We start from the raw sequence: 19,766 nt of genomic DNA, 5'->3' as shown, positions 1-19,766 counted from the left end.
AATGCTGCCTCTTACTTTTAAGATCTGAACTTAATGCTAAGCACCACAGCACTGAGGTTGGGGATAAATCTCTGCCTGCTCCTTTAAAGTGATGGGTAGCATTTCCACCCAAAAGACCCCACACTTGTGGATTAGGGGTGGAGATAAATGCCGCCCTTTACTTTTAAAGAGCAGGCCAAGGGGGTATCTTTGATCTTAGCAATATGGTGCTTAGATCAGAGATGCCTGTAGCTCTCCTATGCTTCACAGTATGATTGGCAGGGGGCATGATTGGCCCCAAACAGCCTTGCACACAAAACCGAGAAGCCTGGAAGGTTGCCGGTTCCTCATTGCTGATATACTGAATGCTAGCATCATGAACTGCTCACCTTCCCTCCATATGGTGAGCTGCATAACTGCAGCCTCTCAAGAAAGGACCTTTCTGACCTAGCCTAATTCCATTGACTCAGAATAGCCATTGGCTCATCCAGAGTAGCAAAGAGTATGGGAGCAACAGAGATCTATCCTATTTTGTTTTTCTAGTATCACAGTCCTTTCCCGTTTTCTGGTTTTACCTCTGATTCCAATAGCTCTTCAGTCCTGACTCCTGGCTTATTCTCTGTTATTGTTGATGCTGCTGCTGCTGCCGCCCACTTTTCACCAGCAGGTCCCAAGGCAGATTGCATTTTAAAACTCCGTATTAAAAACAATTTACTGTGTCAGGTGTGCGTGCAGGAGCCAGGCCCTGTGACCAATAGGACTTTGCAGGACTGGGGCCTTCCTAAGTTTGTTCTCAAGAGGCAAGGCGTAGCCACACAGGTGAGGCCGATTGGTAACTCACAGCACCTGGTGGCAAGAACTGGGAAGGGATATAAGGTCAGCATTTTCCCTTTGGCTCTTTGCCACAGCAACACGTTCCCTGTCTTGCTGCGTTTGGCTTCTTGATCCTTATTGATCCTCGGCCCCCTGACTTCATGACTCCTTGCTTCTTGATCCTCAGACCCTTTACTTCGTGACTCCTTGCTTCTTGACTCCGGCTCTCTGACCCTCGGACTCTTTGCTTCCTGACTCCTGGCTTCTGGACCCCCGTTCCTGCTCCCACCTTGCCATCTTGCCCCTGGTCCTGACGTTCCCTGGCGGGACTTTGTTTGCCCGTGAACCAGACCTTGACACAGTCACAGAAATCGGGTGGGTCCTGAAAGCACACATTTCAGGTATCAAGTGCCAGGGTAAAGAGGTGTGTCTTCAGCATCTGCTGAAAGTTGTATATAGCGAAGGTGCCAGATGCAGCTCTGTGACGAGGGAAGGCCACGTTGGGGCTGCCACAGAAAATGCCCTCTCTCAGGCCGCCACCACCATCCCCAAACTTCTGAGGGCAGCAGAACTACCAAAGGGCTTCTCAACGCCTGAGCAAGTTAAGGGAAGAAGGGAGGTATTTTCTTTCAGACAACCTTTGACAACCAAGTGGCTGGGATAGGACAAATGAGGGATGTTGTTGCCCCACGCTGGTTGTAAGTTCCCAGAAAGATTGAATTAGTTATTTTTGGATGCAGATCACGGGACTGGATGGCAATAAGCGTCTTACCCAAGATAGCAAAATAGATACAGTGGTACCCCGGGTTAAGAACTTAATTCGTTCTGGAAGTCTGTTTTTAACCTGAAACTGTTCTTAACCTGAAGCACCGCTAATGGGGCCTCCTGCTTTCGCTGCGCTGCTGGCGTGCGATTTTTGTTATCCTGAAGCAAAGTTCTTAACCTGAGGTAATATTTCTGGGTTAGCGGAGTCTGTAACCTGAAGCGTATGTAACCTGAGGTACCACTGTATAAGGTGGAGCCCGAAACACCAGCCCCCTCCAATCAATTCCCTTTTTTTGTGTAAGTTACTCAGACACTCATTTCTCTCGTAGATCCCTCCCACAAAATAAATCCCATTTACTTGACTCATTTTAAAGCCCCCTTGAATCATCTCGCTCCCTGTAAAAGAATTTATGAAAAACAAACATGTATTAGCTATATCTTTACATTGGGGATAAAGGGGATAAAGAAAAAATGACTACCACATAATTCTCCACCCTTGTCCCACAGTTTATTTCTGTTCAGCATAACTGGTGTCACCCAGCGTTTATGGTGGTTTTAGTTTTCAAGGTGTTTTAGTTGGCATGAGGGTCACTGTGTGCGCCTGTTTGTCGGTATGCATTAAAATAATAGATTTAATTCTACTTCATTTATTTCAATTCTGAACTGCTGCACAGGATGTTATTTGTAATAAAGTTGTGTTTGCATTCAGTTCTGTACTACTAGGTTTGAAAAATGTATTCATTTATTTATTATTAAAACAAGCTCATTTTTGTGGGAGAAGATAATTACAAGGAAAGATGTCTCATTAAGCACAACTATTTCTAAAGTAAGATATATATTTTTATATTAGTCAAGTATGAGGCCTTTTATGAATTTCATTTGCCATCTATATATCCAGGGATCTTTGATCCTAATGCTTTTAATGATATTTATTGCCATATCCGCATAGCAACATATTATTAAAGCATGAATTAATAAATTAGGAAGCCCTGTTTTAAGTTTGACTTTATTGAAGCAGAATACAATTTAGAACTGCTTAGTTACAAAAGGAAGCAATAGTACCTATGCCATTAAATGAAAGTTGAAGAATTTGCATTTGCTGGGAACATTTATGTCAAGAAGGAATAGCACAGCATTTTAGATACTGGAACACTAGCACTCAGCTGGCAGGTTCAATGATGAAGCAGTTGCTAGTGTTACACAGGCTTGAGTCAGATAATTAATAAATATGCTCCTTCTGCGAATATTCAGAAAAACAAGCTGAGAGTGTAGACTTGCCCCAGATGTGAGCAAAACTTCCCAAATATAAAGAACAAGTAGGATCTGCAACAAAAGGATATTGTGTATCCCCAGGACTGAGTCAGTTCTGGGGTCTAGCTGGACAGGCATGTCTCTTCCAGATCACTGTAATAAGCTTTTAAGTGCTTAATCAATACAGCTCCTTCACTCTTCCCATTTTCCAGCTTTCTTTTCCAGCATGACTCCGTTGAGCAACCTCAGTCCACATTGAGCCATAAGTTCCTCCCCTCCTTTTATTACTTTTTAAATTCAAACATCTGCATATCTCAGAAGTCCCCTGAGCATGGCCAGAGTGGTTTAACAATCATTTCCTCAGTCTGTGAATTGTGGCTCTGTGAGGGGAATAGATATTTCCTAACTCTCTTAACAAAATGCACTTCCCAGGATTCTTTGGGGAGAGGGGAAGCCATTACAGTTAAAGTGGTACAACACTGTAAGAAGCATCTTAAATGTAAATGAAAGCTGCAGATGTGGCCTTTGAGTAGTGTCTAACTAAGTTTTACTCTGAGAAGACCCATTGAAATTAATGGACCTCACATAGGCATGTTTATTAATTTCAGTAGATTTACTCTGAGTCAGTATATAAGCAGTAGCCGCTGAGGTGTCTTCCAGATATTGCTGGTCTACAGCTCCTATCATCCTTGACCACTGGCCATGCTGGGGCTGATGGGACATAGGAGTCCAAGGACACATGAAGGGCACCACATAGCCTATTATAGATAGATAGATAGATAGATAGATAGATAGATAGATAGATAGATAGAATAATAACAAACTCAGGTGGATCAAGCAAACCAGTACCACCCACATCTGAAGTAACAATTTCTTACATAGAGTAGTATTCAACAATTGTTGAAGGTGATCTGCAGTCTTGGGCTCTATGTTATCCAAACAAGTAACGTGAGTTCTACATTTGCCCACTTGAAGCGATTCTGTAGAGTTCAAAAGATGAAGGTGAAATAAGAGGATACTGACAGTTGGTAGAATCAGTTGGGAACCAAGAGCTGGTTCTAGATCTGCTGAAAAGCTCATGTAGTTGTGAGGAAAGAGCGATGAGGAAATCCTTTACAACTGGAATGGGAACCTGTTACCTTTCCAGACATTGTTGGGCTGGAAGTCTACCAGCCATGGGCATTGATCTACCTCTATCTCTAACATATATTGGCGGCGGGGGGGGGGGACCCAGAGGCAACATAGGTGGGGTGGGGCAGAGTTGAGAATTTGTATTTTGAAGACCTGTGAGTAGAATGCATCACTTATCCTGAACATAATACAGCAGCCTTTCAGATATTTCATTATTATACTCTTAATACTGAATTGCTAGGTTTGGTATGAATGTAGTGTTGGTGTTCTTAATAAGTCTCACAGACTTGGCATCAGTGAAACTGCACACAGGAATAAAAATAAGAGCTGGGGCAAGGCATTGCTTCAGAAAGGGATTCATTCCATTCAGTGAAGTGAATATGCAGATTCTACTCACCTTGTAGGTTCCAGGGTGAGTCAAGAGATTATATATCCTGAAAGCATCAATTCATTGCATACTATCCACTAAAAATCAAAGTGCCCCCTTGCTCACCATAGGTAAGTAGGAATTAATAGAATGTCCTCATTCACTTTCTCAAATGGAATGAATCTTCTACTATCCAAGGATGGTGTTTAAGAAAATGCATATGAGCTTCATTCTGGATTGTACCCAGCATCTGTGAGTTTATAGGTCAGTTTTACTTTTTGTGTATTTAAATTACCATTGAGAAACTTCCTCAGGAGTGCACATACTTCTTAAAGGAAGAAAAAGAAAAGTTACAGGAAGAGAAAAATGAAAGAAGGCAGGGTATTGTGACAATAAACCAGAGGGGGAGCAAAACCATCCCACCAGAAACAGCCTTTCCTGTCATTCATAACTAAGTATTGCCTCTGGAAAGGTCAGTCAAGGCATTGCTAAATGACAAAAGTGATAGAAATAGGCCCATCTGACCAAAGGTAAGAAAGAAAGAAGGGAGAGGAGCAAAGAAGAAAGATCAATGTGAGAGTTTTATTTTTTGTCTTTTGCTTCTATGCTTGGCTTTTTGAATGTACCCTGCCAAGGAATGGCCACTTCCATCAAATACACAGTTTTGTTTTCACCTGTTACAATAACTTCACAGCACACCTATTGCCTTTTAGTATATTTTTATATGATTATTACATGTGGGATAAGCTAGGCAGGAAAACATAAGAAGAGCATATTTGGGCAGTGAAAAGAAACAAATATTTGTAGAATGGGGTAATAGGTTTAAACTGTGGAGAGAAATGAGGCAAGTCTTATGATTTTAAAACAGCAAAAAAGAAAGAAGGGGGCCGAAATAATAATTTGAGTTGCTTTTAATGTTTTCATTCCACACATATTACAATATGGCTACTTTGAGTACGTCCTTGCAAGAAGTATTAACAGTTTTTCACGAAGGTGCGTTTCCTTCTAAATGATTTGCATTCGGTTTTGATTCCATTTATGATCAAAATGGGCAGCAGTGCAGAGGCACAGATCCAGCATCTCATTTGGATAAGGATGGCACTTCCCTCCTGCTTTTAATCCCAAGGACCGGGTGAAGATGTTGCCAGTAACATTTTGCTCCTTGCCCCATAGATTGCACAGATAGGACAGTGTTTCCTGCTTTGATTTCCTGCACTTGACTTCGCCCATAGCCAGTAGAGGCTGAGTTCTTAATTTTATTTTAATCCAAGGCAGCATTTTAAAATATATTTCAGCTTCTTCTTCTTCTTCTTCTATTTTAAAAAAGGGAAAGAACACTGCATAAACAAACAGAAAACAGCAGGACAAGTGTTGTGACCTTCTAGCAAAAAACTGTATGGCGTGCATAAAAGCCCACTGCATTAGACAAGGAGAAAGGGGGAGGGAGAAGGAAGTGGGTAATTATTTGAAGCAGTGCTCTTACTGTTGTTGGAATGAGACAGACTAACAGTGGCAGCAGTCATTTTGCTGAATCAAAGTCCATGTTAGTCGCATTATACACTGCCACAAAAGGTTGTTAAGGCTGGTATTAGCATGTACCACTGAGGACATTGGAAGGACTCGATCTGTCACACTAAATCGCCTTCTTGCCCTCAACCATTGAAGTCTCCAGCTCCTCTGACATGTTCTTTCATTAATGGCCTGGCCTTGACAACTGATCCTAATTGCCTCTGAACCACACTTCATGTATTATTGGTGTCTGCCTGCCCTGCTTCATGTCAACAAGCTGCAGCATGCGCAGGGTGTACCCGGTGCCTTTTCTGAAAGGGTGCTCACATAGTCATTTACCTCTGAGGGTTTGAGCCTCACTGGGAATGAAGTACAAAGCTAAAGATCTCCCTGTCTCTTCTTACTAATACTTTAATGTGGCTCTCTGCTATGTATTTATTAGGCATGTACAAAGACTCAGTAACACATCAAACCGATTACGCAAGATTCCCTTTAAAGCCTGGCATGCAAATGCTAAATCAAAAGTTGCCCATATTTGAGCTGCTGCTTCAAGTCCGTGTCTTGAAAGCTTGCTCACCTAGAGAGGAAGTATGAGTTGTGCTTCGTTTTTCGGAAGAAGTCGTTGAGCTCAGATTTAAAGTCGCAGCCCAAGAGGAATCATATCTGTGGCATTCAGAACAAACCTTCACCATCAGCTGCACTGGCTAATGAAAGAGAAATGTTTGTTTCTTCCTCGTGGCTTAAAATATTGAGGGCTTCTAGTTTTCTATATGCCTTCTTTTACACTACCGAACAAAAAATAAACTCGATATGAAGTTCATTTTTCACCTGGACAAGAGTGTTGCTTGAAATAAAACCGATCACTAATGAAGAAGTAATTAAGACGTTAGATTGTTTTGTAGAGTTCTGCTGTTTTAGAATTCTGATGATAACAAATTCAGCTTTGTAATAGGGATAGTTTGTTTAAAGAACAGGAAAGTTTTAACCACAATGTAACATTTCTAGGTACGTAAGTTGTTTTGGTGTTTTTGTCTTTATTTCCCGTGTGGCTGTAAGGAAAGATTTTCATTGTTGCTGCTTTCTTAGAAAAATTATGTTGCACATTTCTCTCTCTCTATATATATATACTGTATATATATTTGTGTATGTGTGTGTATACAAACAGTGTTATTTCAGTCTTTCTGTCCCAACAAACCATTTCTTCTCTCACCCACCTCCAGCTGAGGATGCATTTAAGGCATGCAAGTTCTGCCAGTGATGATGTTGCTAATGATTTAAAAATAAATAATAAAATTCCCCTGATCTTTGGTTCTAGGTATATTTTAGTCTAATCTGGCCGGTAACATTCATGCCACTAACATCATAATCATGGTTATTGCTGCAAATTGTTTCATTTTTGAGTTTTAATGTTATAAGTAAATTATGCCATGGGATAAAATATATGTATCTCTGGGAATTAAATATGTTTGTTTCTGCTAGATGGGATTCAAATATGATGTCTGACCAGCTTCTTTTGTGTAGTAATACTGCCACCTTCTGAATCGACGAGGAATTGTCTGAGGCTCATGTTTTCTTGGAGACTTTTTTCAAGAAATGCCTTGCAGGTTGACTGTTTGCTTTGAGCCAGCAGCATAGCATCCCAAAGTCAAAAGTGTTTGAGACTGGAAATCGCCTGAATCCTATCATTGAAATGATTGCTTCAAAAGCCACTATGGGAGACGGTTTAACTTATCAGCAAAGCTGCATTCCCAATGTGACAGCCTGACAGCCTAGGAGAAGTCAGCAGGAAGACTCAGTGGGCAACATTTGTTTCAGAATACTGTTCTAAAAATAAAATACCCTTTAACTCCGAGACCACAGCATAATCCTTGGCGATATTTTATTATGTGCTGAAGCAACAACAAAAAGGACCACATGGATCCTGAATTAATTCTGAGCAGGAAATTCAATAGCAGGAAAGGTTGGATGGTGGTTGTAGGGCAGAGGTGGCCACAGCTGGGATTAGAAGATGGGGGGTGGGTGGGTTTGCAAACATTCTTTCACCATCATTCAATCAGACAACGTGCCCTTCAGCGGAACAGCAAACCCTCCCGATTCTCTCGAATTAGGAAGATTAGCATGAAGCGCATAATGCAGGATGATGGAATTTGTCATAATTTGCATTGTCCTGGAAAGATTCGGTTTGATAGAGCAATGCGTCTCAGAGCATGTCATGTCCCACGGGCAGGTCATGGAGGAAGCTTGGCAGAAATAATTTTGTGATATGTGCATCAGTTGTAAATGCCTCACAACCAATTTGTCACACACACACACACAAGTGGAGGTCAGAGGAGTTGAAAGAGGTGGGCATTTGCCCAACACGTAGAGAAGTTTGACTTCAGGATGATAAACCCAAAGTGTGGCACTGTAAACAATTTTGATGTCGGCGGTTTGTACATGCGTAATATACACAAATGCACTCTACGCATTTGACTAGATGCCTTCCATATGCCTTCCTTGTGCAATGTGAAAGGTTTTTATTAAAACGAGCCTTTTGAATTTTTGTGCGTGTGAGAGAGAAGCACTTGATTTACTGTGCGTTATTATTGTGCCATTTATTTCTTGCAGAAATTACTAGATATATGCACATCAGGAGGGCTTTTCTGAGCGATTGCTCCTGACCTTGATAATGTTCCCAAACTGCAGATCGAAAAGGATCATCAGCATGTACTTGACAAAACGGACATGACAGTGTTACTTATCTGCTGCGGCATTTCTGAAAATGGGCATGTAGAATTCAGACAGGCAAGGGGAGCATGTTTATTTACAGTAGTATAGCAAGGAAGAAAAGGTCCAATGTTGTCAATTGACTATTGTTTGTTTATGGACCAGCTGACGATGATGCCGCTATCTTTGATATTTAGAAATTTCTTCTACCCAATAGCATTGCAACTAGTGTTCATGGGTTGTTGTTTACCATTTCAATATCTGCTGCTGCTTCTTCGGGATGATATTTAGTGATGTTTCCTTTATTTGTCTGTCTTCATACACTTCAAACAAAAGATTAATGTTGGCGGCTCACTAACACTGATCTTTTGTGACAGTTGAGCATTTGCAATTTGAAGGGCTAATACAAAAAAAAAAATAGAAATAAAAAGGAGGGAAATGAACGTAATAGCTTTTAAAACACAAATTCCTAAATCGTGGGATTCAGTCTTTCTTGTCAGTTTAAAAAGGATGGCTGTTCTGTCTTTTCTTTTCTTTTCTTTTTTTGGTACGGATATAATTGTAGAATTCAGGTTCTTTAAAAACCCAATTACCTTAGGGCACAACTCAAGATGAATAAATCTTTCAACACACTGTATCTGGAAACATGATACATGAGAAACTAATAATGCTGTGCTATTAGAACTAGATCAAGAAGAACTATGTAAAGTTTTTGTTAGCTTGTTATTTATTAGATTGTGCACCATAGAAGTGGACTTTAATAATGTTCAGGCCATTATAAATCAATTTTTGTTTGCAAAGTAGCCCTCACAATAGACTTTTTATAAAATGCTAATATTGATTCTATCTTTATCAACAGTATAGTTTTCATTTATGTTGGGAAAACTTATAGGCTTGAGGGAGATGTGAATTGTGTGGCAGTACTCCAGAATAAATATTATTTTAGTAAAAGTCTCAAGATAACATACTTTCATACGTGTGTGAAACATTTTTAATTAGGTTGTGACATGTCTTTATTGTTAATCATATATGCTCTAATAATGTGCTATGAGTCATAGATTACACAAAACAATGTGTTTTGAACTTCAGATTACATAATTATTATTTTTTCTTAGAAAAAAAAGTATTAAGTTTTTTTTAAGGTAGAACCAAAAAGCCGGTAACTTCTAACACCTGTTGCATTTCTAGTCAAAAGAAGTACATACTAACATCTATTCACATTGCATTTTTTGCTTTCACACTGAAGCTGCAGGAGGTTCTTAAGCATTTTAAATTAATAAGCACAGTGTTACTTGACAGATGAAACCCAGAGCCGTGTTACGTTGTATCATAATAGCAGTGCAGGTACAAATCTGTCTGTCTGTCTATTAATCAATAGAATTGGCCACAAAGACCCTTGGCTGCAGAATAATTCAGATTTCAGCATTATTTAACCATTATCTTCCAGAATATATTTTTTGTCTGAATAAGCACTGTGATAAAAACACATTGGAACATTGTGGTTTGGGATGAAGAGGGGTAACAGGACTCCAACCCACATTTTTTCTCCATAAGATAGGTATAATATGGACCTGCATTATAAGTTTGACAATGATGAAGTGATTATGCAGCTGTTGCAAACTAAAAGTGCTGTTCACATGATGAATGTACTGTATATTCCTTCCAGTACAAACTCTGCAGAAAATAGAAGAGGATGGAAAGCTATGGAATGAAAAAAAATCTCTGTGCATTTTCTCATGCTAAAAAGCCATAATGTTTTAGATCAGTGCCTTTGCCGATAAACCTCCAGTCAGTGAAAATATAACTATATTTTCATTACATATTTGTAATACCAAAAGAAATTTGGGTGCATGATATAATCAGTCAGTCACAGCATGTGATCAATGAATTATTTAATCAACTTCCATTGATGCTTAGTTGCATTTCCTGTCTTAATGACTCAGGATACTTATGTTTTATTTCTTTGAAATTGTGTACTAGTTCTGTGTTAGCTAGAAAAATAACAGCATGTACTTTTGTGTTAAAAGACATTACATCTGTTTGTACTTTTGCTTAAACATTGCATTTGTGTATTTGCCAGTTTCTGTGTACTTCTGAAAAGTTTCCCCCGCAAGCTTTGTATTTCACAGTTGAGCTGCCCTTACTTAAGGCCAGATACTTAACCATTAGTTCTAAATGGTTCCAATTTTGTGGATGCTTCAGGCTCACAGGGGAAGCAAGCAACGTCCAGCTACAAGTCCAAGTCAAGTAGGGAGGGTACAGGACCTTGGACAGCTGCAAGAGAAATTGTCTTTCCAGCAAGCTAGAACCAACTGCAGGATTATATGGGGATTGATGCTTTTGAATTATGGTGCTGGAGGAGACTCTTGAGAGTCCCATGGACTGCAAGAAGATCAAACCTCTCCATTCTTAAGGAAATCAGCCCTGAGTGCTCACTGGAAGGACAGATCGTGAAGCTGAGGCTCCAATACTCTGGCCACCTCATGAGAAGAGAAGACTCCCTGGAAAAGACCCTGATGTTGGGAAAGATGGAGAACGCACAAGGAGAAGGGGATGACAGAGGACGAGATGGTTGGACAGTGTTCTTGAAGCTATGAACATGAGTTTGACCAAACTGCGGGAGGCAGTGGAAGACAGGAGTGCCTGGTGTGCTCTGGTCCATGGGGTCACAAAGAGTCGGACACGACTAAACAACAACAAGGTGAACTTTTGTAGACTCTGCCTCCCTGGAGGAGCTGGCTGACTAGTTAAAAGACCATGGCCTTATCTGGTAGCCATTGGCACCTATGAAACGTGAAAAACAGACACAGGAAGAGGACTCTTTATGAGTCAGAGAATGGTTGCAGGGCTATGTAACCTGAATGTCATCATTATCACAGTCATCCACCATGCATTGCACTGCCTCTAGGTCATGAGTCAGGACAAGTGTGCTGTTTGTGTTCCCATCACACATTTAGTGCAAACCCCGATGAGGTGTGTGTGCATATTTGTATCTTCCAAAAGCCCTTGACAAAAATTGCCAACCGGCCCAAGTTCCTCCTCGCATGCTAGAAATGTTTGTGCCCTTTACCTCAGTGGGTGGCCAACCTATGACCTCTGTTGACTCCCCAACTCCCATTATGCCTGGGTCATGCTGGTTTGGACTGATGGGAGCTAGAGTCCCAACAATAATGTTTTATCATCTGTTTGCCACCTTGGGCTTCTCTTGGGATGAAGGTTGGGATATAAATTTAATAAATAACAATAAGAACACCTGGAGATCACAGGTTAGCAACCCCTGCTCTACCACCATATACACAAGGTCTCATTTCTGCGTCACCACCTTATGATGGTGGAATGCCCACCCATCGTCTTTGGGTGGGCATTCCACCATCATAAGGTCAAGTCATGATAGTGAAAACAGGCTTCAAATTTGTCACCAAAGCCTCTTATGAAAATATAGCAATTGGGAGAAATTTTCTATGAGTGGATACCCTTGTAGGAAAGCCGCCTAGCCTGCTTTAAAGAGAGACAAACTGATACTCTTACAAATAGATCTATCCATGAGGAATGCGGCCTGGCCTACTGTTCAACATTGTAGGCTGCAAAGATGTCCTGTGAATAAATCTGATTCTGAAAGAGTCAGCCAGCCCACTATAAAAAGCAGCAGGTTAGTCTCTGCAGCCAGGGTCATAATTCACCCTTGGAGGAAGACAAAAAAATAAAAAATAAAAAAATTAGCAAGGGACAACTATGTCTAGTAGATAAAGATCACATGTACCTTCTTATCTTTTCTAAATGCTGAAGTTGAAAGCTCGTGAATTTGAGTAGTGTAATAAAAAAACAAAAGGCAACATGCCAATCGTTCCAGCTTACGAAACCAGAGATTTGCCAAAAGCAAAAGTCCAGTGACAATGCTTGCATGCTGTGGCAGAAGGATAATAAAGTATTATGTTGTATGTCAAAACATATTTGGTTGTTCATTTCTGCCCCTTCCTTACTAGCTAAAGACTTAGAAACAGTCTTTTTGATCCCTTCCAACCTGTGTGCAGCAACTGGAGAACTGCACCACCTATTTATTTTAGGTACCCGAATTGAATTCTGTGTTCCCATCAGACTTCAGCTGAACATGAAGTAGTTATTAGGAGTGTGAGTGGGCCCCAAGAGTCACTCTGTATCTGCGTATGGAAGCTTAAGCTGAGATTCCTGCAGTGCCAGGAGCTGAACTAGATGACCCTTGAGGTCCCTTACAACTCTATGATTCTGTGTGCATTTTTTTAATTTAAAAAAATCCAGTGTTTGAGATGCACTGTGCTCTCTCCATTTAGATCTGTGTTTCAGGTTCTGAGTCACTCTGCTGAAGCTCTGTCTTCTCCATTCACTATTATGAGGAATCTAAAAACAGCTATTATCGTTTCCCCCTTTTGACCAAAGTGGATGAAATGCACAGGAGCTCCTCCAAAATCAATAAAGCCTGCCAAATTGCAGGTAAATAGGTCCAGGGACTTTTGTGGGGGGAGTAAAAGGAAATCACCTTCTTCCATAATTCATATAAATTTCATATTTTTGAGGTGGAGGGGCTGGGCGTTTCTATTGCTGTTTCCTACCTTAAAATAATTAAGATGTGACTAAGTGGGGTGTATTCTTGCTTAGACATTTTTAAAACTTCACAGCTTCACACCAGCCTTCTCCTTTTGGTGGTTGGTTATGTCTTTTAAGTGTAATACTTTCTCTACAAAGTTTTGAAGAGCTCTCAAGATTTTTGTTAAAGGGGAGCAGTGTAGCTGAAATTAAGCTTTTGATTTTAAAAGAAAATTACCCACTGCTGTGCTTTAACAAGAGTTGCGGAAGCGGACTGCAGAATCAGCCAGATTTTTCTTATTATTTGTTACACTCGCACAAAGCTCATCCTGCTGGTTTTGGTATCTGAAGTTGTTGAGCCGTTAGAACTTGATGTTGAATTGGTGTCTCTCTCTCTCCCTCCCCCCCCCCCCGCTAAGTTTTAAGAATGGTTGGTACTTTTGGAAGGGTGGGGACTCCAGAAGTTCTTGAACAAGAGACAAAACCGTCCATGTGGGTGAAATGGCAAAACACGTCAAGTAAGAAGAGCACAGTCTACTAGGATATTTTGTCGTGATCATTCTATAGAAATGTCAGACAGCACATTTTAACAGTCCTGCTCCGCTGTGCTCCAGGATGGCATTGCCATGTGCATAACTCACACCAAAGAACTGAGAAAAGTTTCTCACGTCCTGGAAAATCAAGTACTATTTTTTACCCTTTTAAATGGCGTGCGCCCAAATGATCTACCATAATTTGATATACCGATTCAGGAACTAGTGATTTTGACAGGCAGTTGAAATACAAATTAGTTTATAGGTGTAGCTGTGTCAGTTTTCTGGTTTTTGCATGCAGGCGTTGGGAAAACCTTTTTTGGAGGGTGAGCTTTTATTGTTAGCCTGTTACATGGTTAATGTCTGAAGTGCCTCTTAATGTACAGATGTGTTAACAGTCTAATAAGTCTGGAGTTAACATCACACAGTAAAGTCTATTTTGAATGTGCTTATTCTCTCCACCCCCTCCCCTTTTGAACTCACTTGGAATCTCATAGATGCTAATGAAGCAATAAAGTGGGAGTTTTAACAGAGATTGAATGTTAAATAAAAGCATTCAAAAAGAACAATATCCTGTAAGAGTCCTATTTCAGTGCGACATGGCCTTCCTCTCTAAACCACGTTCTGCTCTTGACCAGTTTATCTGTATGAGTATATGACCCTGTCAGCTCAAAAAGAGCTGCAGAGATTTGATGATGCAATAACTAGCTATCCCATAACTTACAGCAAATGAGATCTCAAGAATGCTTAAGATTGTGGAGAAATGCTGTCCTGCTTTTGCAAGCTTTTCCTTTCAATACGCTCTTGCACATTTGATACATTTTCCTTATTGGTTAGTACCCAGAGATGTATATATGCTATCACACAATTGATCTTGGTTTTGTTTGGAGAATGCTGTTTGTCCAAATGATACTGTGTAATCTAATACTGGGCATCTAGTTTTCAATCAAAGGATGTTGATATTTAATTTTCCTTAATGATGGCAACCTTTCAAAACTCATTCTGTGGTTTGAAAGACCCAAGTGGAAGGTTTTTGTGTGTGTGTGGACTTTGGAGGTAATGATTAGCTGTCTTTAATTTTATCCACCAAAATATTCCTTCATTTGCTCCCAATCATTCTTTTCTTTCTCTTTCACCTGTGTTTCCTGCTGTCACTCATGAAGTATTTAATGGATGTTATAGTAGAGTTAGTTGGAAACTCATTCTAAGGCAGCGTCTTTTTGTCTGAACACAGTGAAACAGCATTGCCTGCATATGCAAACATTATTTTGGCCCTTAAGGTAAAGGTAAAGGGACCCCTGACTATTAGGTCCAGTTGTGACCGACTCTGGGGTTGTGGCGCTCATCTCGCTTTATTGGCCAAGGGAGCCGGCGTACAGCTTCCAGGTCATGTGGCCAGCATGACTAAGCCACTTCTGGCGAACCAGAGCAGCGCATGGAAACACCGTTTACCTTCCCGCCAGAGTGGTACCTATTTATCTACTTGCACTTTGACGTGCTTTCAAACTGCTAGGTTGGCAGGAGCAGGGACCGAGCAACGGGAGCTCACCCCATCACGGGGATTCGAACCACCGACCTTCTGATTGGCAAGTCCTAGGCTCTGTGGTTTAACCCACAATGCCACCCGCGTCCCTTAGGCTTCAGTAAAACAGTTGTGGAATTTTCACCCTATATATTTTTCCGCCTTCCTTTTAGTTTGGCCCTGTGCTGACTTTTGCTTCCTCCCAGCCTTGTCATTGGATCTTACCAGCAATATGCAGCGAAGAGGGAGTTTTTCTCTAATGAATTTCCCTAGGCACATAACAGCATAGAAATTATTGCAAGCCTTTCCTGCTTCTGAGCGTATGTGACCCCTAGGTTGGTTGCTGAGCATGGATTTCAATGAAGATAGTGTTAGTGGGGGAGAATATGAACACAGCTGAAGTGTGTGAAAGACAGTGGGTGAGTGCTTATAAATACATGCGTGTGCAAAAGTACATGTGTTTCTGAAGAGTGATATTGTTCAGGAAAATGGACATCAAATGTCCCTCTTTCCTTTCCATATGTTCTGATGCCGTAATGGGTAGAATAGGTGCCTTCAAACAGAAGACCATTCTCTGTAAGTTGAGGCACATGGGGTGGTATTCAGCTACAGGGTCACATCAACCCAAATATTTTCATTTGCACAGCAGGTCTTTCATCCCTTTCCTCCTCCTTTGTGTGCCACACGTCCTCCTCAAATCTGCTCCAGGGGGTTGGGGAAACCTCTAGAACAGATTTAGGGGGTTCATGGGTGAGGAGAGGGGGAGAGCATTCTGCTGCGCAAACAGAAATCCTTGTGCTGATGGAACGATCACTTGGCGCCAGGTTGGATTCCACCCCCGGCCATCCTGCTTAGCAAACGTCATATAACCTTGCTTGTAAACCAGTTCTGAGTGTTCACAGTATTTTAGTTCCATTCTGTGTGAGCTTTGGAAGATGTTAATCCTTTTAAATGTGTTTCTTTAAGTCTGAGTTAGAAGTAAAGGAAATCTCATGCATTTCCCCTCAAATTTTCAGCATAAAATGCAATGAATGGTAGGTCGTAAATATGTAATTAGAGCCCATGGCAGGGTGGTTTTGCAATCAAAGCAGAGCTGGAACTGTGTTTTGATGTGAACAGAAGTCGGGAGAAAACTTTAAAAAGAGTGTGACAATTCGGAGCCATTTGGTGAGTGAGATCCAGCTTGGCAGGAAGTAAGCTGGTCAGATAAACAGTGGAGCAGGTAGTGCATTATCAAAGTAGACTCCGAGGAATCAGCCCTGTACTGTGGCAGATGTGAACCACATTCTCAAGTTAAATCTTCAAATTCTTCTAATACTTTGCCAGCCCTTTTGAAATGGGGAAGTGCAGGTTGAAATGTACAATCCTGTAGAGAGCAAAGCAGAAGGCAGATAACTTAGTTATGGATTCTAGCCTTTTTAATATATTTGAACACTCTTAATAGGGATTTTCTTCTTGCAAAGAAGCCAGTGAGACCTTTTGCCCATGTTGTCTGTAGCTACATTTTGTATTTTTTATATATATAATTTGTCTCAAGGAACAGATTTCCCCCTTTATTTTCTACATATCTATTCCCAGTCATGGGCAGTAAGGCCATCAACATGCTATTGTGAACATGTTTACAGGCCTTGGCAAAAAGGTGGTATATAAATCCAGTAAAGGTAAAGGTCAAGGACCCCTGGATGGTTAAGTCCAGTCAAGGGTGACTATGAGGTTGTGGCCCTCATCTCGCTTTCAGATCAAGGGAGCCGGCGTTTGTCCATAGACAGCTTTCCAGGTCGTGGCCAGCATGACTAAACCGCTTCTGGCACAGCGGGACATCGTGACGGAAACCAGAGCGTACGGAAACGCCGTTTATCTTCCCGCTGCAGTGGTACCTATTTATCTACTTACACTGGTGTGCTTTCAAACTTCTAGGTTGGCAGGAGCTGGGACAGAGCAACAGGAGCTCACCCCATCACGGGGATTCAAACCGCCAACCTTCTGATCGGCAAGCCCAAGAGGCTCAGTGGTTTAGACCACAGCGCCACTCTCATCCAATAGTACTGGCCATCATGGCTATTTTCTAGCTCCCTTGTAGGGAGGCAGAATGCCTCTGAAAACCAGGTGCTCAGAATCACAAGGAGAGAGAGTGCTGTTGCACTGCGGTCCTGCTTGCATGCTTCCAGCAGGCATTTGGTTGGCCCCTATGAGGCCAGGATGCTGAACTAGATAGGCCTTTGCCCCCTGATCCTGCTGCGCTCTGCTTATGGTCGTATTCTCCTTATTCCTTCATGGATAGACTGCCTGGGAAGTGTATGTTAAATAGTAGTTTACCTGAACAAGATAAACAGAATTTAGTTATGATAGGAATGTAGGGATCTACTTGGACACTAAAGTAGGTGTGTATGCTGACACCTTAAATAAGAAGCTGCAGATCCTTCTCCCCACCCCCATCCCTCTGCCCACACAGATCCACTGTGTGCATGCATGACTGATGTGTCCTAATATTCAAAATTTGCAACTAGTTGGGTTGGAGATGAGAAAACATGTATACCACCCACCTCAGCACTGTCTCCCCCCCATGGCTGGTGGGGATATAATTATTATTTATTTAATTTTATGATTAAAAAACCTATGTTCCACCTAATTAAAATAAAATAAAGGCAGCTGGGAAATCAAATAACAAAGAGACAAAACCAATCACAATACCCAAATTAAACCCGATCACAAAATCAGGAGGTAAAAACCAAAAAGAGATTTAACAATTTCGTCAAAATAAAACACCAGGTTAAGCCAGAAAAAAATATTAATTAGCTGAAGACTGTTTTTCAAAAGCAACACATCATTGTCAGTTGTCAAAAGCAATGGTGTCACGACCCTGGAGTCCAGCAGTTGCCTGCTACAGGAACACTGGCTAAGGAGGCAGGCTAGGTTTCTGTCTCTGAGCCTGAAGGTGGTGATCAGGGGGCTTCTTATGCTGAGGCTGGCAGGCAGGAATCCATTGAATTAGGTGCCCCAACACCAGGCCCATAGAACCAGAGCCAGGACTTTCAGGCACACTTTTCCGTGGGCTTGAGCAACAGAGTGCTTCTCCCACAGTACCTTGTCGTTTGAGCATTGCAGAATGTGCAAGAGGTCATGGAACACAGGAAAAACCCTCTTCAAGCCAGTGGGTTGGCCCTTTAAGAGACTCTTGTTCTCCCCCCCCCAAAAAAGGGGGTCTAGGAGAAGCTCAGGAGACATTAGAAGTCTGCAAAACCTGCTCACTCTGTAGTGTTTGTGAGTGAGCTGTGCTGCTAAAAGAACATGTTCAGAATCACACAGTTCCATATTTGTAATTTTAATATACCCATTAAAACAGGAATTAAACAAGCATACGACTCCTTGAAATTCCTCTGACTCATTCCATCTGTAGATGAGAACTGCTGCGGAGTTCAGAATTTTAATAATAGTAGTGTTAGTGCGGATGGCAACTGACTGAATGTCCAGAATGAAGGCATGGAATCTGTTTTTCAAAACTTATATTGAGCATTGTTCATCTAATACGGGTTATCAACGTCAGTTGTTTTCTGGCAGACACTTAAAAGGCACGTGAAAGCTTTATTATCTGCCAGTTAACTTTTGCTCTCTGTTTCATATATTTTCAATAAAGAAGGGAATTTTAGTCATGCCAACTGAACTCTGACAAATGTGTGTGCACTTAGATGATAGATGGATCTTGGTCCCCGGGTGAAAAAACATAACGAAGTTAGGAAGAGAGAACTGTGTTTTATTTGGTGTTAACATTTTTTACTGATTTGGCAGCCATGTATTTCTCTTGTAAAGAAGAGGCATTCGAATGTCTGGCGTGAACACTTCACAGTTCTTCCTCTGCCCCCTTCCCCATTTTCAGGCTTTGCCATTTCCCTCATGCAAAAGATTCTGTCAGATCACCTCTTTGTGTTTTAAGAAGTGCTGAAAGACTTACCAGTTAGGCCTCAGTGAACTGAGGCAGCTCCATCTTTCTGTTTCATGTAGAGTAGCAAATTCCAGATAAATATTTTCCAGTAAGTAAAATAATAATAATCATAAAGGGGGGTGGGTGGGAATGCGCTGGAATTGTTCGATCTGAAGAATTTCAAGCAGAATTAAGATAACTTCTAGCATCTTGAGCTGGATTATGGTGAAACAAGTTACTTCATTTGAGGGCAAATCACATAACTCCTTGTAGCATGTTTGCTTGACCCTAAGCTTCTATTTCTTCTGACAGTTCTGTAGTGTAAAACAGTCTTTTTGTGAGCATAAGATACCTGCATGGAGGAACATATTTTTTCTGCACACTTAGGCTAGAATTATTAATAGAGCATATTTTGTTGATATTCATGGAGCTTTCTATCAAGATTTGGTACACTAAAAAAAAAAATCAGGTAGAGACCATTTCCATTGAACTCCTTAATAAGTATACTTCAGAGCTCAGCCATGCAATCATAGTTACAGTAGCAAGGAAAATACAGTTGTGTGGGTAAGTAGGTTGTTTTTTTACCATGGTTACACTAAGATGACTTCTTGACACTTAAAAGAGAGCAATTTAATACCTTGAGAAACTACTCGGGGGGGGGGGCAGGACGTGCAAATGAAACAAAGTACCGTATTTTTTGCTCTATAAGAC

The 19,766-nt window shown here is 41.1% G+C and overlaps 1 protein-coding gene across 6 annotated transcripts in view; it reads left to right on the top strand.

Moving 5' to 3' along the window:
* DPH6 (diphthamine biosynthesis 6) overlaps window positions 1-19,766 on the top strand; it is a 233,211-nt gene that overhangs the window by 123,808 nt on the left and 89,637 nt on the right. Inside the window, exon 13 of one of the 6 annotated variants that reach the window (XM_083507553.1) lies at window positions 7,295-7,739. The exons of the other annotated variants lie outside the window; for them this stretch is intronic. Coding sequence (XP_083363679.1) covers window positions 7,295-7,318 — 24 coding nt within the window. The 3' untranslated portion in view covers window positions 7,319-7,739. Of the gene's footprint in view, window positions 1-7,294; window positions 7,740-19,766 lie in introns of those variants that run through there. 6 annotated transcript variants of the gene reach the window in all.

This window comes from Podarcis liolepis, assembly GCF_965112155.1.
Source record: "Podarcis liolepis genome assembly, chromosome: 1".
NCBI classification, from domain to species: Eukaryota; Metazoa; Chordata; class Lepidosauria; order Squamata; family Lacertidae; genus Podarcis; species Podarcis liolepis.
The sequence above is the reverse complement of the archived record's forward strand: the minus strand, read 5'-3'. Positions and strand labels throughout refer to the sequence as shown.